General features: G+C 38.7%; 1 protein-coding gene across 4 annotated transcripts in view; it reads left to right on the top strand.

Moving 5' to 3' along the window:
* LOC105498465 (cache domain containing 1) overlaps nt 1-22,759 on the top strand; it is a 226,780-nt gene that overhangs the window by 103,076 nt on the left and 100,945 nt on the right. For 3 of the 4 annotated variants that reach the window (XM_011770615.3, XM_071091954.1, XM_011770620.2), the window contains exon 3: nt 10,168-10,316. In XM_011770615.3, the coding sequence (XP_011768917.1) occupies nt 10,168-10,316 (149 nt within the window). Of the gene's footprint in view, nt 1-9,925; nt 10,036-10,167; nt 10,317-22,759 lie in introns of those variants that run through there. The other variant, XM_011770619.3, reaches the window with a different exon arrangement.

Below are 22,759 nucleotides of genomic sequence, written 5' to 3'. Positions count from 1 at the left end.
CTGTTACAGAGTGAAGTGAGAAGAAGTGGGTTGAAGCCTGCCTTTCCCTTTGTTTCTTTTGTTATGATCTGGTTGTTAAGGGTAGAGTGGGGTGAAAAACAGGGCAAGAGTCCATTGAGCCCTTGAGTTGATAACCTTGGCTTTTGGGAGGCTTGGGTGTGTATTGCAGTGACTCTCCTGGAATACCCAACACAAACTGTTATCCAAACCAACCCCATTATAACCTTTAAAGCAAACGTTCATTTTGCATGAAGAAAGAAGCTAAGCTGCTGGTCTCAACTGTTTCCCAGGGCTCAGCCTCCCCCTGTTCTCTGGCATGTCAGCACTTGCCTTCTGTTTTTTCCATTGTGCTCCTCCCAGCTCAGCACAGGGGCCCCACCTCTCACAGGATCAGGGTATGTGACCCTGGAGCCCAGACAGCCTTGCACATAAATCTTCCTGGTCCACCTGCAGATCGTCTGTCAGCAGCTGCCCTCCTTCCCTGTTGGATGGGCTATTCCCTCACATCTGTCAGACTACCCTGAAGTCTCCACAGGCCAATGGAAATTCAGACTGGCCCTATTGCATCTCCAGGTCTTCATCTGTCTTGTCCTGTATCGTTGCCTGCCATGCCCAGGCTCTGTCCTACTGAGTAAGTTCATGAGGCCCAAACTAGTGGTGATGAGGAGCCATATCATGACAGCGGGCAGTTGCTATCAGTATACCTTTCTGAACAGGTGCTGTTTTGGGGGCAAGTATGGACTGATGTTTGTGTCTTCCCCAAATTCATATGCTGAAGCCCTAACCCCCAATGTGATGGTATTTGGAGGTGGGGCCTTTGGGAGCTAATTAGGGTTAGATGAGGCCATGAGGGTGGAGGCTGCATGATGTGATTTAAGCTTTTGTAAGAAGAGACAGAAACGCTGGAGTCCTCTGCATAAGAAAGGAAGAGACAGACACTGACTGCCACGTGTGGATACAAGAAGATTGCCATCTGCAGGCTAGGAAGGAGGGCCCTCACCACACACTGACTCTGCTGTCATCTTGATCTTGGACTTCCCACTTTACAGAACTATGAGAAATAAATATTTGTTGTTTAAGCTGCTCTATAGTATTTGTAGAATAGTTGGAGCTAAGACAGCAAGACTTGCTTTAGAGCAGCTGATATTACCTAGGAAGCAGGTCAAGATATGGAACTAGAGAGGCCCTGAAGTTTCTGATTGGTTTGAATCAGATATGAGTAATAGTCATAGGTTATCTGTCTTTGTCTACACTCAGAGGAAGATCTTTTCAATATGGCAAATAATGGTATATTGTGTGGGGGCATGTGACATTAACATATTTAAGTCTCTTCTATGTGCCAGGCAACAAATAAAAATGCATAGTGCAGTGGTTCAAGAGGATGAATTTGATCTAATTATTCTGTTTATTAGCTGTGTGACCTTGGGCAAGTTAGTCAATTGGAATCATCTGTAAAAATAGCATAGGGTGATTACCACGGGCTGTTGTGAAGATTAAAAGGCATCAGGTAAAGTCACATGTCACACAATGCCCTAAACATAGTCAGCAATCAGTTAGTTCTAATTATTGTTCTGTTATTGGTTTGTTGGGATAAACAGGGTCTTCAAATGAGGAAAGAACAAGAACAATGTGAAGCAGAAAGTGAGTGGAACAAATGGTGAGTCCTAGGAAATTTTGGAAAAGGACAGAGAAGGCTTCAAAGAGGTTGAAATTGGGCTGGAACCAGAAGGAATAAGTAGAATTTAGATAATTTGATCTGGGAGAGTTCACATTTTTCTTCAGTTTGAGGGAGCTTGTTAGCAAAAAGAGAATTGAGCTAGAGATTAGAAGAAATGGTCTTTTTGTTTTCTACCTTTACTCAGCACCAACTTGGGCAAACCACTGAGCCTCGATTTCCTTGATTGTAAAACTGGGACAGAGAAAATATCTGCTCCGCCTAGCTCCCAGGGTTGTTATAAGGCACAAATGAGACAATTCAGGTAAAAATGCTTTGAAAATGGTAAAATACAACAACACAAGAGTAAGGTCATTATTAGAGTCTTAAAAGAGGATCCCAGAAAAAGTCTGAGCTGCCTGAGACTGTAATTACCTATCCTGTATGACACAGTGCTTTAGAAGAGTCACTGACAGCTGTAGTAAGGTCATAGCCTACTGCTGACACATCCATCCTGACTGTGTTGACTACTCATCCTTCTCCAAGTACAGAGAATGTTCTTTGGATTCTCCATTCTTACCTAGCCATTGTTAAGTTCCTCAAACAATAATAACCATTACAATAATAGTAAACAGCCACTACCATTTATTTGGCACTTATAATACATTAGACACTCTGCTAAGTACTTTACAAACTTTATCCCTCTTGGTTCTCAAACAACATCACAAAGCAGCTATTATTATATCCAATTTAGAGGTAACTAAGTTGAGGCTTAGAAAAATAACTTGCTTGGTCTCCTTCAGCTAGTAAATGACAGAGCTGAATTTAACTGAAACTTCTTTGACTCCAGCCTTCCGTGCCATTTTGCTTTTAATCTAAGAAAAAATGCTTTCCCCCACAAGACCTTGTGCCAGATTTCCCATGTAGAATTAACCATGAGTTAAATGAATAAAATGGTTAGTTATCATTCAGTTTATTACTTGTAGCTTTATCCTTTTACTTCTAGCTCTGTCGTTAGAAAATTTAGACCCCACAGTATTTCCCCAGTTACTACTACGTTTCTAGGCCAGAGACTGTCCACTATAACAGTAAGAATAATCCCTTGTGTTTGTCCTAGTCTTTGTATATTCACTGTGTTTCATTTGAACATCACAATAAGTCCTTTAAGGGATATTATTTCTGTTTTACTCATGAGGAACTGATGCTAAGGGAAGTCAAGGAATTTACCCAAATTCCCAGCTAATAAGTGAGAGAGCTCTATGTCTGTCTGGACCATTACGACTATTACTAATATAAAGAATAGCAGAGAGTTAGAGCATTTCTTGTATCCTGTATATGATGTGCAACATGAAACCATGAGAATAGTTTCTATGAAGAACTTTAGAATGCAATGGTGTGGTGTTCAGAGACGTTAAATATTTGTGCTTAAAATTATTTTTATGTCACATACATTCAAATAAACCCTGAAACTTACTAGAAAACAAAATGCAAGGTTTATTCTTGAATATTAAGGCTAAAGTTGAAGGAAATAAGGATCAACTATTAAATTCTTACCACTGCACAAAGGTTTTTGAATGTCAAATGTTAAACTTTTCTACGTTCAATAGGAATTTTGCTATGAATCTTCAGTCCCCTAGGGTACATTTCCTGTCTGTGCCTGTCAGCTTCATTGTTATGTATTTTAAATAAAGCTTTCCCTAACATTCAAAACTCCTTCCGGCCCTTCCTTTTAGGAAGCAGACATAAATAAAGTACCCACTATGCCTTTGCATTTTTGTTTTCTTTTACCTTTTTCTAACCATGTGCCTCCCCCACCCCTAGTCTTCTGAAGTGTAAAGCTAAGGTAAAAAGAGCTTTTAAAAAAGGGCTCTGGGGAAGTATGCAAATGACAGAAATGTCTATGGGAAAATTAAGAGAAAAGAAATTCAGCAAGAAAGAAATTCATTGATGTTGTGATGAAACGTTGTCACTGGAGATGATGACAAATTAGAATCCGTTCCCATGGGGACCGCACGCTACCTACTGATCATTTGACCCATGGCTGGATGTTGGCTAGCCTAAGAATTGACCCAAAAGATGACAAGATGGTTTTAGTCCCGTTGTCTCATCAGCATTCAGAAACCCCTTAGGGGATGAAGGGGAAAGGATAAAGAAGGATAAAAGATGAAAGCTGAGCTGTGGAAAGAAAAATGTTTTTAATTACACTGAGGAGGATTGTGGGTCCACCTGTAGCTTTCTGTTGAGAATGTCTTTGTTTTCTTCTGTCTGCAGGGATCATGGCAGGATACAGACCCAGAATCTGTCTGGCCTCTTGGAAGGTTCTGCATTGGCCAGTCGGTCCTCTTCAGTTTATTGGATACATTCAGGATTAACCTCTCTGTGGGCTATCTTTACTCTGAGGTTCTGTTATGCTTGCTGAGGAGCGTGGGCTTGGTTGGCATGCTAAAAGAGATTCCTTTTACAGGGAGAGAGAAAAAAAAAAACAAAACGCGGTAGTGGAACACAAGATGAGGTTTCCATAGTGTGTCACCATCACATTCCTTGTCAGAAGGACACAGGGAGCTCCTCTCAGGCAGTGAGGTGGAGGGAGGCAAGAGCACCCCTGGTAGTCAAGAGACTTTTACGCTCCATATGCCTCAGTTTCTTCACTTGTAAACTGGGAGTCACAATGTTCTCTCACTGTCCTAAAATGGTAGATCAGTCCATTAAGGTGAAATTCTTTAGGAAAATACTGAATTCTGAAGCAAAGGAACAATACAAGCACTCTGTTCTCTTTGCCAGGTTACTAACAAACCAACAAAACCCCCTTGAGTAATTTGAACAATTTAAAATAGTTTAATGTAATTTATTCCACAGTACCCAGGTAATATTAGGTAGGCATCGTTTTGGTGGGTTATTTTTTCTTTTCTTTCTTTCTTCTTCTTTTTTTTTTTTTTAGAATTCTTTATAACAAATTTGATCATATTCCCACCTCTTTCTTGGGAGGTAGGGACAGGATATCACAGGGTGGAGTGCAGTGGCACAATCACGGCTCACTGTAGCCGCAACCTCCCGGGCTTAGGTGATCCTCCCACCTCAGCCTCTGGGTAGCTGGGACTACAGATGAACACCAATATGCTTGGCTAATTTTTTCTATTTTTTTGAAGGGACAGTGTCCCACTATGTTGCCCAGGCTGGTCTCAAACTCCTGGGCTCAAGTGATCCACCTGCCTCAGCCTCCCAAAGTGTTGGGATTACAGGTGTGAGCCACTGTGCCTGGCCCTTTTTTTATATTCATGGTAAAATTTAACAATTCTAAACTACTTCAAAGTACTTGATTTTCACAGGAATTTTGAAAAATATTATTAGAAATCATATTAATTTTTAAAAATCTAATTCTTATTATAAAGTAATGAGACTGTGCATAGCTCTTGGTATCCTGCCAAGCATTTCACAAACATTTGTTAAAATTGATTTGAAAAATTTATGTGGGAAGAGGGTTCATCTCCATATTACAAAGAGAAGCAATGTTGCATGAAGTTTGAAGCCTTGGGATCTGAAGTCAGAATATGGGTTTGAATCCCAGCCCTACCACTTACTAGCTTTGTAACCTTGAGCAAATTACTTACCCCTTAGTATCTACTTCTGGAAAATGGAAGTGTGTACCTAATAGGATCCTTCAAAGGATTAAGTTGGTATATGCATGTGAGAGGCCTAAAATTGTGACTTGTATATAGTTGGCACTCAGCAGATGTTGGCATTTTTCTTAGTAAGGCAAGATAGAATGTCACTACATGAAAGACTGGGGAATTTCTGACTGACAGCTGTGAATCCAAGTAGACAGAGCATGGATTTGACACCTTTTATTAAGTGCCATAGGTGTTTGGACTCCATATTCTTGGTACTTAACTGTCTCTACTGATGAAGAATGCAGCTGAAGGCCCACCCTAACCAGGAAGGCAAAGGCAGACACTCTACCCTGATCCCCTAATAAAACACACCTCTGCCAGGGCCCCTCTCCCATCAACCAGTCCCCCTGCAATCCCGAGGAACATTCAATTCCGCAGCCAGCCCAGAGTTGAGGATCTTTTAACGCTTTGCTCTTTGCCTTATTTGATTATGTTAACAGGAATTCTCAGCTTGTGTGATTTGTCATATTTTAATATTTCAAGCCACCATTGCAGCTTCTTTTAGGTTTGGTTCGTCTGAGGCACCACAGCCAGTGTGTGAGCACACAGATTTTGAATTTGTATAAGTGAATGGCTCTTTCACTAATTTTGTGGCTTTGGGCTCATCACTTAACTCATTGATATAAAATGAGAATACCCATACTGTAAGGTCCTGGTAGCTATTAAAATTTTGTGAAGAACTCTGAAATCTCTGCAGCAGGTTTACAATTCACAGGGTACAATCTTGATAATTTTGATGATTTAGATGCAGTGCCTACATTTAGGAGCTTCACTTGCTCTAATATGCATATCCTAGGATGGAATTCAGCTGATCCTGCATTTTCCAGTTTTCTGTTGTTGGATAACAAGCCACCCAAAACTTAGTGGCATAAACAAACATGCTTACAAATTCTGTGGGTCAGGATTTTGGCCAGGCACAGCAAGGATGGCTTATCTCTGCTTCATGATGTCCATGACTTCTTCAAGGGGCTAATCTGGGGGCTGAAATTATCTGGAAGTTTCCTGGTTCATGCCACAAACTTGCTCTGGGATGACTTGGCAGACATGCTAAACTGGGGAGCTGCCAACTAAGCACTGACTGTGGCCTCCCCATGTGTCTTGGACTTCTTACAGCTTCGTAGCTGACAGCTACCAAGAGTAAGCATTCCAAGAGACAGGCATGTCCTTTTATGACCTAGCTTGAGGAGTCGCTTAGTATTACTTTCTCTGTACTCCACTAGTAGAACCTATCATAAGGCTACCCAGATTTAAGCAGTGGAGACAGGGGGAAACGTAGACCCCACCTGCCAAAGGGGTAGACCCGTTAAAGAATTAGTAGGAAATTTCTGTAAAACCACCACACTAGGAAGAATGGCACCACACTGGGATTATGGTTCCATCTGGGGATAAATTTGGGCCCCTGACTTCTACCTATAGCAAAGCAGGCCTTGCAGACTCTTGCAGCTACTTAACCTGCCATTGTAAAATGAAAGCAGCCATAAACAATACGTAAACAAATGATCATGTTCCAATAAATATTACAGTAAAATTAGAATTTCGTATAACTATTAAATATTAAAAATATTCTCCTTTAAAAAAATTTAAAAGTATAAGAATCATTCTTAAGCCAGGCGCGGTGGCTCAAGCCTGTAATCCCAGCACTTTGGGAGGCTGAGACGGGCGGATCACGAGGTCAGGAGATCGAGACCATCCTGGCTAACACGGTAGAAACCCCGTCTCTACTAAAAAATACAAAAATCTAGCCGGGTGAGGTGGCGGGCGCCTGTAGTCCCGGCTACTCGGGAGGCTGAGGAAGGAGAATGGCGTGAACCCGGGAGGCGGAGCTTGCAGTGAGCTGAGATCCGGCCACAGCACTCCAGCCTGGGCGACAGAGCGAGACTCCGTCTCAAAAAAAAAAAAAAAAAAAGAATCATTCTTAGCTCATGGCCTATGTAGAAACAGGCAGTGGACCAGATTGGAATATCTGAGTTTAGCTGGATCTCACTTTTTAAAGTTAGAATCTTCCAAACGTGTAGAAGAAACCCTTGGGTATTTCTCAAGTGGAGTTAAATATTAAGAGTATGTATGTGAGAGAGGAGGATATATGATTATAAATTTTGTTTTTATTTTAAAGTGAATTTGTGAAGAAATTTCAAAATTTAGTTCTTTCAGTTACATCTTATGTTCATTGTGTTACAATACATTTAATCCCAAGGGCAATAAAGGACTATACACTCTTAATACTCCTAGGTGGGAAATTAATGATGTTTACTTTATCAGAAGTCATGACCTACAAAGAAAAGGTAGAACTTGCTTCTTGATGAGGCTTCCAGAAATACATATTGTTGTATATTTTAAAAATAAGTATGTTTTAAAATAGTTTATTATTAGAACAGAAGATAAAGTTGATGACTCTCAGGAGTGAATTTTAAAAATCTTTATCACTTCATTAAACATTTTTTCTATGTCTACAATGCCAGGCAGTGTTCTAGAGCTTGAAGATACAGTGGTGAACAAAAACATATGTCGTATGTTATCTTTTAACATCTGGCTATCTCACGAGACTGTGTGTCCTAACAGTGCTTGTAGTCTCATGAGATAGCCAGATGTTTAAAAACAAAAAAACAAAAATAGCATTAAATTTAATGTGTGTATTGAGAGGGCTTATGCAGGGCATTATGAGAATATAAGGTTTTCAAGCTGGGCCTGTTGCTCTGACATCCTCTACTGCCCATTGAATGTGAAAATCTGGGAAAAAAGGATTGTTAGATTAGTTGCAAGCTGCTGTTTAAAAACCATGTTAACGCATTTGATAATGAGTGAATAGTCCTCTTTCCATATTTGGGCCACATGTGATGGCCTGTTTAATATTACTTTGGGGAAGGAAAAACAAAGAATGAAAAAAATGCATTTGTTGAAATGTACAGGATTTTTTTTTCCCTGATAAGTTATCATTTTGGATGGGTGGAGAATTCAAATAGAAAAACAGTTTGAAACCTATTGACTGAATTACAGATTGGAATAATTTACTGATTTTTCTCTAAATCAGAGTTTTTCTGGGTAACAAAATCATTTATACACCAAACCCTAGTAACGCACAATTTATCCATGTAACAAATGTGCTCATGTACCCCCGAACCTAAAATAAAAGTTGGAAAAGAAAAAATAAATTGGTGAGAGTCATACCCAAGAATAGCCCTTAAATAAAACATCTGGTTAATAATTATTTGACTGCAATCAGAGGATACTGCTAAAGATTTTTAGAGGGCCCCTGAAAGGGTTATATTAATATCCTTAATAAAATGTGAATTTTTTGCTTAAAAAATTATTTTCCAGCACCTGTTAAAAAATCAATCAATCGAGGTTTCGAGGTTTCTCATCTGGGCTATTAGTGACGTTTGAACCAGGTAATTCTTGGTTTGAGGATGCTGTCCTGTGCATTGTAGGATGCTTAGGAGAATCCCTGGCCTCTATCTATCTACTTTGCAGCATTCTCCACCAAGTTGTGACGATCAAAATTTTCTCCAAATGTCCCCTGAGGATGGCAAAGCCACCAGTTGTCTAAATTAAACTGGGTTTATATGTTTTAATGCAATGACCTCAATGAGGAAAACCTACTTTATTTCAATAGTCTAGGTCAGGAAGGAGTCTAGGTCAGGGAGTATTGTGAGTCATCTTATAAATTTTCAAGACCCACAACTCCTCCTTTGAAAATGATAAAATGAATTTGGACAACCCATTATCCAATTAAACACTATACTCATATCCCTTTGTTATGTCTGGAAGTTTTTCTAAACTTTATAGCTTATGTAATTTCTAGCAAGGCTGAGAACCTCAGTTATTTAATTGAGACCCTGAAAGCTGTAGAATATCCCTGGAACAAAATCAAGATTTAAAATTGGCTTGAAAATAACAAATGAAGATATTTTGATTTGACTCCATGTTCTCAGCCTGGAAGCTATTGGATTGTGTGAGACGCATGACCCAAAGGAGATGATTAGTTTTCCTCCAGTGTGATCATAATGAATAGCACTACAAAACCAATTAGCTATAATTCTATCAGTCATTTCATTTGGGTAACATTTTGTTTAAGGGGAAGAAAAAACAACACAGTTTTCCTTGGAGATCTGTGATGAAGCTGCGGTATTTGATAGGAACAATGGAGGAAAAAGCAGTATGCTCACCAATTTGCTTTTATTATTCCTGCATGAAAGTAAATCATGATGAAGTGTTCTGTTCACAGCAGTTAAGGAAGGCATTTGTTCATCTTAAAGGTGTAGCAGACCAAACACAAGTGTATTTCTAAGTGGATATTTCATTTCTATGAATTGTACAACTCCAGGGAATTGCCATTCACATGGAAGACTGAGAGTGGTATCCCCTGGGACTGTGTAGCATAGGGTACTGAATGTTGTTTCCTTTCCTTCTGTTATTACCCCCCTTGAAAAACCGTGAACCCGGAACCACAAGTAGCAGATAATGTCTCTTCTCTTTATTCTCCCAGTCATTGTCGTTGCTCTGTAACACGCAATGCCCACTGTCACGCTGACAATAATGTCAACAGTCTTTGTTTTCCTTTTTCCAGCAAGGTATTTTATGGATAGGTATTGTTCTATTTAACGTGCCATCATCTGTTACAAGAAGATATAATTTTACTGTTGTCTGAGTATCCTTCTATGACTTCTGGGCATTGTGCAATTTTTATCTCAACCCACACAGTGGAATAGGACTTGGGTGTGTGTTGTTTGTTTTACTTGAATTTTAATATATGCAGCTTGTGACACAAATTATTAGTTTATTAGGAAACAAATACAATGAGTTATTGTCATGGACTTTCGATTTATTTTGCTCACTGTCATCCCACAGCTAGCCAAAAAAATCCGAGAGAAGTTCAACCGTTACTTGGATGTGGTCAATCGGAACAAGCAAGTTGTAGAAGCATCCTATACGGCTCACCTAACCTCTCCCCTAACTGCAATTCAAGACTGCTGTACTATCCCACCTTCCATGATGGAGTAAGACTTTAAAACTTTTTGTTGTTGTATAAACCAGAAATTGAATTGCTTACATGTTTCATTTCATATTCAAAATACCTGTGTTTATTAACTGCAAATTGTGTAGCTTATTTCCCACTATTTGAGATAAGCCCTTTATCTTTAGATAGACAAGTGATTTTTAAAGAAATGTGATTCAGTGTTATATAGCCAGGAAATTCCTGGACCCTCCCTACCCACCTTTTTTTTCCTGATGAAATTCAAGTTGAGGAATATCAACTATTTATTTGAGTACAGAAACTAAATCTAGAAAATTGGAAATGCTTTGTTATGAGTCAACTATTAAGCCATGTCACTTGCTTAATTTAAAGGAGTGCCTTTTGTCTTTAAAAGAGTAACCAAAAATTCCCACTCCTTACTTTAGTAGATACTATCTTTAAAACTCCTATGGGAAATGTGGTTTCAGATCATATTGAAACAGATTTGTATCTGCATGGTTGAGGATTTTTTATTTATTGGTCTAGTGATATTCACATCTGAAGGGGTATAGGGCTATGGGATGCTGGAAATTGTAGTGGAAAGAACACTTATCTGGAGGTGCAAAGAGCTTAGTTTTAAGTTTGACTTGGTCTTTAATTAGCTGTGTGTCCTTTATCAAGTTACTTAATGTTTATTTTTATGCTCAGTTTTCTACCAGTGTGGAAAATAATCTTATAGCAATTTTCTAGTGCTACTTAGAATAAATAAAAGACATTAATACATTTAAAAAATATGAGTGTACATGTTAATTAGTATTTATTATTCCTCTCTTTGCATGACAAGTGCTCTTGTGGCTAAGCAAAGGATGGATATAACTTTTTTGGTGGTTAAATGATGCTTTGTTTCCATAAGCAAGTTTTTACTTATTATGATTTCTTACTGGGCTTTGTAGGTAGCAGGGCATCCTCAAGTCATTTTATTTATCCATTTCTATGATGTTAAGATGCGCCTTTGTCTGGCTTACCCTATCTGTGGCCTGAAGAAACTCATACTAGTTTTTCTCTAAGCTAAATGGAAAGCATATATGATTTGGAATGAGACTGTCTGGATAGGAATTCTACCCCTAACACTCAATACCCACATGGTCTTTCAATATTTGGTGTCTTTGAGCAACCCTGTCTTTATTTCTGGAAAGAGAACAATAACTAAGACTCCAGGATGTTGTGAACATTTCAGTGAAATCAAACATGAAAATATTTTGTAAACTGTAATGTTCTAAACAAGTATTCGCTGTAATATTAAATATTTGTATACCTTCATATCAGAGTGAACATTTCAATTTTTGTTTGTTAGGTATTAGTTCCTTCTCACACTGCTAATAAAGACATACTTGAGACTGGGTAATTTATAAAGGAAAAGAGGTTTAGTGGACTCACAGTTCCACATGGCTAGGGAGGCCTCACAATCATGGTGGAAGGGAAGGAGGAGCAAAGACACGTCTTACATGGTGACAGGAAAGAGTGTGTGCAGAACTGCCCTTTATAAAACCATCAGATCTCGTGAAACTTACTCACTGTCACGAGAACAGCAGAGGAAAACCTACCCTGCTGATTCAATCACCTACCACTGGGTCCCTCCCATGATATGTGGGGATTATGGGAGCTACAATTCAAGATGAGATTTAGGTGGGGACACAGCCAAACTATATCAGATATAATCAAAGATTATCTTTTATATTGGGGCACCTGTAACTTAATGTTTTGACAAGCTTATCACTAACTAAAAATAAAATGAGAGTCCAGTTGGGTTTTGGGCCCAAAGAAGAAACCATTTTCAGGGTGGGGAGAACAGATAGTAAGGAAAGGAGAAGTTCTTAGAGCTAGATTTATGTGTTTTTCTCCTAGGGAAAGACATGTGGCAATGTCTGGACACATTTTCAGTTGTCACAACTTAAAGGCTGGAGGAAATACTTGCTCCTGGCATCTCGTGAGTAGAGTCCAGGGATACTGCTACACATCCTATAATATTCAGGACAGCTCCCCAAGACAAATAATTACCTTGCCCAAAATGTCAGTAGTGCCAAGGTTAAAAAACCCTGGCTTAGCAGATTGGGGATCTTCGTAAATTCCTAAGTAGAACTAGTGCTCTAGAGGGGGGAAAAACCCGAAACTTGAATCGGCTGGCTGCTACTGGTCAATCTACCCAATCACTTGCCACCTGGTGAATTTCTATGATTGTTTCAAGGAGCAACTCAACAATTGCCTTTTCTTCATAGTTTCCAATTACCTCTTTCTTTCCTCTCCTTATTTCATTTTGTCCCTGGAAGAATTTATTGCTCTCTCATATTTATTCCTATAGTAATTTCCATACATCTCTATATAGTGTAGAACTTAATGTATCAGACCTTGTTGTGAGTCAGCCTCCCTTTCTGTTCTGGGCAGGAATTACACCCCTTTTTTTTTTTACCCCTAGCACCTGGCCCTTGTGTTTAATTTTTATACTATTTGTTGGCATCTGAATTGATCTAAATTGATATAGGACGGAGTAAGAGGGTACCTACTCTCTCGAAATTTGTAAGTTACTGGGTGATGGAGTGGCAAAAATTGAGCGTAATTAATAGGGCAAAATGTGACATAGCAGAGAGGTATTGTGGTTCCTCAAAGCAGAGAACTATACCAGATAGGTTGTATCGGAAATGATTTTATGAACTTTAGAAATATGCCTCTTACTTGATTTGGCCATTAGGAGGAACATCACAAAAATATATATAATATAAACATGTAAAGAAAAATATTGTAGTACCATTTAGAATAGAGAAAATTATAAATACTCTAAATTTCTAACGATAGAGGATTAGTTAGGAAAATTGTATCACATCCATATATATGAGATGGTAAGATGCAGCCATGCTGTTGAAGCTGACCTGTGAGAACGGTCAGACATGCATACATTATACTTGATATTAGCCAAAAAGCCAAGAACACACATGTGTGCATTAAGTTTGGGAGTAAAGACAGTGATTTCCATTTTGAATATGTTGAAATAAGGGTTCAGGTCTGAGACAGAGGCCATCTAGTTTGGTAAAACCCAGTGGTCAACCTTTTTGTTAATACAATGAAACATAAAATACAGTTTCTGCCCTTTGGGAACTTCTCATTTAGTTGAGTTGAACATCCATGAGACTTTAACTGTACCCCTAGAAAAATACATACCGAGTAAACAGATTAGTAGGAGAGAATATTCCTCCTTCAGAGGTGGGGCCTCTGCACTGAATGCTGAAGATGCAGTGTTGTCTCCTGACCAGGAGTAGTTGACAGAGCCAAGGACTGCTTGGGGTGGATCTTGGAAAACCAAGGCAGTTCTGAAGGTAAAGCTGAACAATCAGAGAATGTACAGATTAGCAATACAAGGAACCTCCTTCAACAAGTTTTAGATACCTGACAACAGAGATCTTTTGTAACAGGAAGCGGCCTGTAAGGACTCCTTTCTATTATACTGTGTCTACTTGACTTTAAATGGAGCCCACTTTCCAGTGAAATGTGTGAAGGAATTTTGGGAGTGAACCCTGAGCTGATACTTTTCTAGACGTTGGCTGAACACAAGCACTTTGTAAAATTAGAGGAACACCTCAGTTTTTTAATGAAGATTTAAAAATGGAAAGAGTTCGTAGTATGTTGTTGGAGTGAACAAGGGTATAAATTCTCAGCTAGCCACCTTTGTTCTAGTCCCTCAGAAAGTGCTTATCTACATATTCTAATGGCTGGGGTGCCTGCTGAACACATTTTCAGTTCACACCTTCCTTTTTTCTTTTTGGAGATAGAGTCTCACTCTGTCACCCAGGATGGAGTATGATGGCGCCATCTTTGCTCACTTCAACCTCCACCTCCCAGGCTCAAGTGCTTCTCGTGCCTCAGTCTCCAAAGAGGCTGGGACTACAGGGGCACGTCACCATGCCCAGCTACTTTTTGTATTTTTAGTAGAGATGGGGTTTCACCATGTTGGCCAGGCTGGTCTCAAGCTTCTGACCTTAGGTGATCCACCCACGTTGGCCTCACAAAGTACTGGAATTACAGGCTTGAGCCATGCTTGAGCAACTGCACCCTGATGACACTTTCCTGTATTCCAGTCCTTCCAAAAATGTCTCCATTTTGAATCTCAGCAACTTAATGTTGGAGTTAGGTAAGGAAAGGAGGATCTCCTAGTCTTTTGAAGCAGTGTAAGCATGTGATTAAAAACTTTTTTAATCATAGGGAGATTTGGTTTTGAATCTCATGAACTCGTATGTGGACCTTTGGAAGTCACTTATTCTGAGCCTCAGTTTCCTCATCAGGGAGATGAGGATAATGAGAGTACCCAACTCACATGGCTGTTATAGGGGAGATGTTTTTAGGTTGTACTTAGACATTTTTAAAATTTGATTATGTATTTATTTCAATATTCACTGTGTTAACAGTTTTTCTCTAATGGCAATAACAAAGTTTCTTTTAAAAGAAATGTAGCTGAATAAAATTGAACTATTTTAAATGAAAACATTAAGTGAATGTGACCAAATGTTTGAAAGTGATAGAGATGTAGTAGTGACTAAAGTTCATGAAAAATGGGCTCAAGGTTATTGCTAAAGTCCTTCCAAACAGTAAGATATTATAGTTCTATGAGGCAAACTCTTTGAAATGATTTATGCCTATGGACTGTATCTTGCCATGTGTGTATGTATTAATACTACCTTTATAATAAATATAAGCAATTGGACCTCAGATAAGAGACCCCCAGTCTTAGTGCTGAATCTTCTTCATTCTTAAGTCATCTGGGCCTTATGAACTTTTTTTTTTTTTTTTAACTCAGCACTGACCCAATAGTATGATAGCTGTTTGTTATTAACATTTTAAGTGCCTGTGGCCTATTGACCTTGCTTCTTCTCCAAATATATTAAAGGTTAGAACTAGACAATGTTTTTATAAGTAATTTTAACTAATGGTTAATTTTTACTTTTTGTCTCAGGCCTAACTTTTCATTTTTAATGATTTATAATCCATATTTGGTTTTCTTCACTACTGCTTAATAGTACGTATTTTTTAAAAATACAATGCCTAGTTCTGAAGAGAGAGGAGCTTTAAAGAGCTCTATTATAGAGCATTCTGAAGAATACACCCTGAAGGCTATAGTATGATGACAACAGAGAGAACCTGCAAAGTGGCAGAAAATTAATTTTTCAGGTGGGTTTGATACTTTCCTTCTCAGACCAGTCAACTCTTAAAATTCTTGCACAGGAGCCTTAAAAGTTAATTATTCTTCACAAGGTGCTGCATAGTGATTAGGTACTCTGTCAATGTTTGTTGTTGAAGGAATGATCTAAAGAATTCACATTCTTCAATATGGAAAAAAATAGGCTAAGTTTAATCAAAAACAAACTCATTTTCAATGGTATCACTTAAAAAAACATAGTTTTGAGAGTGGGCTCATTTATTTATATAATTTAATTCGCAGCTCCCTTTGTGTTCCTTTAGTGAGGTGCTAGGGATGCAGGAGATCCTGGGCTCTCCCACAAGGAGTGAACAAGTACATAATTACACCCATGGACTATATCTGACCTGCAGGTATATTTTTTCGGCCCTCACGTGTTTTAAAGGTTTTTAAATTTGTAAATTTTAAAATCTGTTGCCAACATTTAAACTTTGAAAGATTAGCAATTTAAAAATCCAAAGTATCTGTCTTCTCGTGAAAAATCAGAAGATTTGGCAATACGGGATCCACACTGCTGCTTGGTAACAGTCTGCTTTCATGAAGAGCAGCTCCCCTTTCAAGACAGGGGATGAGTTCCTGATCTGATATGTTACACCCAATCTATTTCCCTGATTTATATCACCTGTTTGGCCCACCTTAGCATGTGAATTTGCAATTCCTGACCTGAAAAGACCATACAATGTTAATAGATTTGACTTAAGAAAAATGTCTTATCCATGTGCATTCCCTGCTATGCCAACTTAAAAATGTCCATTCTCATTCTCTCAAGTTTTAAAGAATATAATTCCTTTAGGCATAACACTAAGAATAGCTATCCCTGAAACCCAGCTTGCCACAGAGATGAGATTCTGATGTGTGCTTCTAAAGCTATCATTTATTCAGCAGGCCCTACTGATCCTTGGTTTTTATATAAACAAATCAATACTTTTTTTTTTTCTTCTTAAGACAGAGTCTCGCTCTGTTGCCCAGTCTGGAGTGCAGTGGCACGATCTCATGCCTCAGCCTGCTGAGTAGCTGTGATTACTGCATTCTTCATCAGTAGAGACAGTTAAGTACCAAGAATACGGAGTCTGAACACCTATGGCACTTAATAAAAGGTGTCAAATGCATGCTCTGTCTACTTGGATTCACAGCTGTCAGTCAGAAATTCCCCAGTCTTTCATGTAGTGACATCCTATCTTGCCTTACTAAGAAAATGCCACACCTAGCTAATTTTTGTATTTTTGTAGAGATGGGGTTTCACTGTGTTGGCCAGGATGGTCTCGAACTCCTGGACTCAAGTGATCCACCTGCCTCAGCCTTCCAAAGTGCTGGGATTACAGGCATGAGCCACCACACCAGGCCCAGATCAATAATTTTATTTTCCACATCGCTTAATTGATGTATCTATTTCTTTCCCCAATTTCTTCTATAGATTTTACTACCTGTTGGTATTCTTATTTTTTTTTTTTCATTTTTGGTGTCTTTATTTAAAAAGAAAGGGGCAAAGGGGAGGATAAGCTAGGGAGGAAATACTGGAAAGATGAATTTAGATTTTTATTCTTTTTTGTATCTCCAAGTGGGGTTCAGTGCTGTTATCCTCATTTAGTTAATGCATGTTAATTGACTAATCATGGTAAGAACTGACATTAAGGCATCTATGTCTGGCTTGATGAGCAAATCGATGCTCTGATGGAGCTAGAGTAAGTAAGCAACTTGTTTCCAAGGTTCTCTGAAGTCAGTCACCTGGAGCTGGAAGATTTCAGCTGAATAGATAATTCTCTCAGGGGAGACTGAAAAAGCTTCACTGATTCCAAAAATGAAGAAACTCTTGGAACCATTGTCAAATTGGATTCCTGCTATTTTACAGGGAGCTCTTTGAGTTGAGGCATCCACTGAGATTGATACAGTCACTGTGGAAGGCAGATAGGACTCATCTCATCTTCTAAGAACACAAATTTAGTGCATTTCCAGCTGGCACCCACTTGAATTACATGATTTCAGGAATCCCATCTTATTCAGCCTCTTGAGGGTATTGTGCTACAGACAAAGCAACTAACATAGGTTCTGATGCAAGAACACAGGCTCCTGATCATAATAATTCTCATGAATAGCACCATTATAACCCTGTGTTAGATAGGGTTTTCCAAAGAAGTAGAACCAATAGAGGGTGTATGTGTGTGTACATACAGAGAGATGAATATTTATTGTTAGGAATTAGGATTGTGGAGGTACAAGTCCAAAATACATGGTAGGCTGGCAAGCTGGAGACTCAAAGAAGAGTTGCAGTTGGAGTTCAAAGGCAGTCTGCTAGGGAAATTTCTTCTTGCTTACGGAACGTCTGTCGTCGTTCTACTAAGTCCTTCAATTGATGAGGCCCACTGATGTTACGGAGAATAATCAACTTTACTCATAACCTATTATTTAAATGTTAATCTCATCTAAAACATTTTCTTCACAGAAACATCTAAAATAGTGTTTGGCCAAACCTATCCGGGTAACATAGCCCAGCCAAATTATCCCTCCTGCCCTTTTACCCCTTTTGTCTTTAGAAAGGGTAGAAAATTATACTGCTAAACCTATCATTAAAATTAAAGTTTTGTTAACCTTCACATTTAGACTGGAGAAGGCTAAACTCTCACTTACAGAACTTTCTACCATATTCTCCTGCACTGCTTCTCTTAAAAAAGTTACTGAGCTGCCTGGAAAGGAATCTCAGCATTTGAGTGATTCTTTTTTTCCCTGTAAATTGGTTGTATATTTTGTGGCATGATTTAGATGTTGTATACATTTCTATAATAGGATTTCAAGTTCTTTTAGTATTATTGACATCATATGAGCCAGAGGTAACTTACTCAGAGAGTTGTTTTTAATTTTGATGATTAACATGCTGACCCATAATGTTCAGGTTCCTGTACTTAGCTCTTTAGGAATTTATAGTAGATTTAAAAGATACAATTTCTATTCTTAAGGGACTTAGCTTCAAGTCAAGGGGTTTTTCTGTTTTGTTTTGTTTTTTAATTATTTGTTTTTAAAATGAACTCAAGCATGAGCTTCTCTCATTGCTAAGAAGAGGCAAGTCTTTTTATTTTATTTGCAACTACTCTGGTGCAAAAGAAGTATCATAAGCAGTAAGTTCAGTTGTGATGTAAATTATACCCGAGTCATGTAGTACAAAGAGTGGATGGGCCTCGACTCTGCCACTTTGCCGTGCAATCTTGGGACGTTCACTTAAAGTCTTTGGTCCTCAGTTTCCTCAACTGTAAAATGAGCAATTTGAACTATATTTCAGAGACTCTTCCAACTTTGAAGACTGATTTAATTTTCCTCAAACTCCTTAGAAGGTTGCTTGTTTGTTTGTTTGTTTGTTTGTTTGTTTGTTTTTAAACTGGAGCCATTTACCATTATAGGCAACTTTTCCTACTGCTCAAAATAATAAATTCTGGATTCCATGAGAGAGTTTGTTTTTATCTTTTTGAGAGTGACCTTATGGGGGGATGAAAGATGATATGCAGCAAGACTCACAGAGTTTAAATCACTCATTCATCCATTCATTTGAAAAAATAAAGGCTTGTGGAATGGTTTATGGAAGAAATATTTCAGCTGGGTATTTAAGCAGGAAAAGGATTTGAATATATGGAGATATGGAGGAAGAGCTTTCCAGGAGAGGAAGCTCAATATGAAGAGATCCCATGCCTAGAAATGACCAGGAGCACTGAAGAGGGACTTGTATATGGAGCAGATAATGGAAGAGGCAGCTAAGAAGTTGGATCAATATTAGATCATAAGGATCCTCAAATGCTAGACTAGAGAATTTAAACTCTGTTCAGTAGGGTTTAGGCTCCATAAGTGAAGTAAAGAACAATGTCTATCTTTCTCTTGCTTCTATATCTACGGTCTGACACATAGTAGACACGCAATAAATATTGGTTGCTTGAATGAGGGAATTAATTTACGATTCTTGAGAAAGGGAGTACAATGGTGAGACCTGAACTTTAAGGAAATTTCACTTCTTAATCATGTAACAACTGGAAGACCTATCTGATTTCATTTATGTAAGCAAAGAGCAAGAGGAGGCCTGGACTTGGATGTTGGCTCCTACTTCTTGAGTTTTGGAAGAGGGAGGAATCATAGGTGGCCAAAGTTGATTTTGGGTAACTGAGAGTGATGGTACCAGGTGCTAAGGCATATTTGTTCTTTATGTACTCTTTCATCTTTCTTAGTTACTTTAGTTCAGGGACTCTGTCATATACAACTGTATTCAATACTTTGCTTAAATAGGCCCTCGATAAATATTTGCCAAAGGAGTTAGTTTGTAGTAGCATAACTGACTTTGTCTTTAGTGTTTGAGTCTCAGTCACTATGATGCTGTCAGAATTAACAAGCTACTTCCTTTCTGGGCAGAAACTGAACATTATTATTAAATACTTTTTTGCCTATTGATAACAGTCATTGTTTTAATCTGAACAGTGTTATTACAAGCTCTGATGTGAAACATGTTTGATATTGATTTGGTTATCTCAGTTATCAGTTATGCTTAATAATTTTGTTATATGCATTTTGTATATTTGGGAATATACATTCCCAAATACCTACATACATGGGTATCATTTTCAACTCAACTTGTCTATACCATCTTCAAGGCAGTCAATGTATAAGATATTGTACTAGATACTGTCTGATGGATAAAGATGAATAACACAGTATGTACCTTCGAGAGCTCATAGGACACATGTAGAGTAAGCTAAGGCAGTCTGTGGCAAATGTCATGAAAGAAATCCAAAGACTTTTAGAGGAGGAAGAGATTATGAACAAAGGCCTCCGAATGCTCAAGCTTGGTGAAAAAGTGGTAGTCAAGGCCTTGAAGAGTAGAACTTCCACAGATAGATCTAGGGGAAGAATGCTTCAGACCAGAAAACAGCAAGTGTCCATACTGCAATTGAGGATGGGGAGGTGGAAGACCCAGCTGGCACAAAGGATTAAAGAAACACCATGGTGGGCTTGAAACACTAGGTCAGCTACACAAATTTCTCTCAGTAAGCAGTAGTTTTAAAGCAAGGAACAGCTGTGGTCAGGTCTTGGGCAAATTAATTAGTTGGCAAATGAAGAATAAATGATGGTAGAAAGGCAAGTTGCTTGTCAGGTTGGGCCAGTTAGATAATCATAGACAAAGTAATGACACCTTAAGGGACAAATGTACTAAAGCAAAGATGTCCAGGGACTGGTACATTATATAGAGTGTCAAAATAGGGATGTACAATATGTGGAATATGGCAACTAGGTTTTCTTGGAGAGTTTTGGTAAGGAGGAAGAATAGAAATGACAGCTCCAAATTTTAAATTGAGCACTTTAGGAGATGGGAATCTATTAACTGAAGGGTGAAACTAGGAGCAAAAGAAGACTTTTAGGAGGAAAATGATGGATCCAGTATAAACATGCTGATTTGGAGTTGCACGTAGATCATTCTTGGGAGGTGTTTGCTAAGCAACTGAGATTAACCTGCAGCAGCATTTTATTTTCATCCCACAACTTCTTTATTTTCATGCCACAAATATTTTTACCCCCATAACTATGTCATGTGCATGGCAGTTCAGGTAAAAGGGAAATTTGAGATGTCTACTTTTAATGTTGTGTTAATGTATAGGTTTGTACAGAATGTTTCAAGACATAACAGCTGACCCATAAGTTGGCAACTCCTATTTTTTTCTAACCCAATTTTAAGGTAGTGCACATGGAAAATATGATATAAAATGTTTAACCTTATATACATCTTATTTCTTATTATTACTGTTTTTATGAGAAATAAGATACTGTGACTTAGGTGCTTATAACTTTTGTTCCTTTGTTATCGCTGTGTCACAAGGTCAAATAATGTGACGAGCTTGGTCCTGAACAACTGAGTTTAAATTTATTGCAAGTCGTATTATTTCTCTATGAAGATGTGTTTTGTGTTTATGCCCATGAAGTGTTGTATGGCAGGTCTTAGTCTTTCAAGTCATTTTCACTGCCTTATCTCACACTTCCATTTCCAATGCCTTTAAAAATTATTATTACCTGCAGGCCAACTAAATGTTACAGATAGTCTTTCTGGATATTGGTACCAGAGGACTGGAGTTAAGCTCAACATTTTTCTTTTTTTTTTTTTTTTTTTTTTTTTTTTTTGAGACGGAGTCTCACTCTGTCGCCCAGGCTGGAGTGCAGTGGCCAGATCTCAGCTCACTGCAAGCTCCGCCTCCCGGGTTTACACCATTCTCCTGCCTCAGCCTCCTGAGTAGCTGGGACTACAGGCGCCCGCCACCTTGCCCAGCTAGTTTTTTGGATTTTTTTAGTAGAGACGGGGTTTCACCGGGTTAGCCAGGATGGTCTCGATCTCCTGACCTCGTGATCCGCCCGTCTCGGCCTCCCAAAGTGCTGGGATTACAGGCTCGAGCCACTGCGCCCGGCCAAGCTCAACATTTAACAAAGATATTACAGAAAGCTTTGTATTTATGAAAACTTAGTTACATATGTTTATGCTTCAGTGAAATACTTTTTTAGGCCTGTTCTTCTTTAAACATTACATTACTTACATTACATTCTTCATATGTTCCTCTGAACAACCTGGTGGGGTAGAAACTGTCTCTGCCCACCTCCCTCATCCCCACTTTTATAGATTAGGAAATAGGTTTAGAAAGTTTATGGCAGGGTAATCCCAGCACTTTGGGAGGCCCAGGTGTGTGGATCATCTGAGGTTAGGAGTTCGAGACCAGCCTGTCCAACATGGTGAAACCCCATCTCTACAAAAAACACAAAAGTTAGCTGGGCATGATGGTGGGCACCTGTGATCCCAGCTACTTGGGAGGCTGAGGTAAGAGAATCCGCTTGAACCCGGGAGGCGGACATTGCGGTGAGCTGAGATCGTGCCATTGCACTCGAGCCTGGGCAACATGAGCAAAACTTCGTCTCAAAAAAAAAAAAAGAAAGAAAAAGAAAGAAAAAGAAAGAAAAAGAAAGAAAAAGAAAGAAAGGAAGGAAGGAAGGAAGGAAGGAAGGAAGGAAGGAAGGAAGGAAGGAAGGTAGGTTGGTTGGTTATGGCAGGACTTAGTGGAGAGCCGGGTTTGGAATTTAGGTTTCCTGATTCCGAATGCTGTTTTCTTTTAATGGTACTCTGACCAGTAGTAAAATTAGAGTGGGTCATCTGCCAAGTGAAATGCTAAACTATGTATTCCTTCTTAGAATTCTACTTGAGGTTACTAGATGACTCTCCAAACTTTCTAAATTGGCTG

Source organism: Macaca nemestrina, chromosome 1 (assembly GCF_043159975.1).
Source record: "Macaca nemestrina isolate mMacNem1 chromosome 1, mMacNem.hap1, whole genome shotgun sequence".
NCBI lineage: Eukaryota > Metazoa > Chordata > Mammalia > Primates > Cercopithecidae > Macaca > Macaca nemestrina.
Note: the sequence above shows the minus strand (reverse complement) of the source record. Positions and strands in the feature narration are given on the sequence as shown.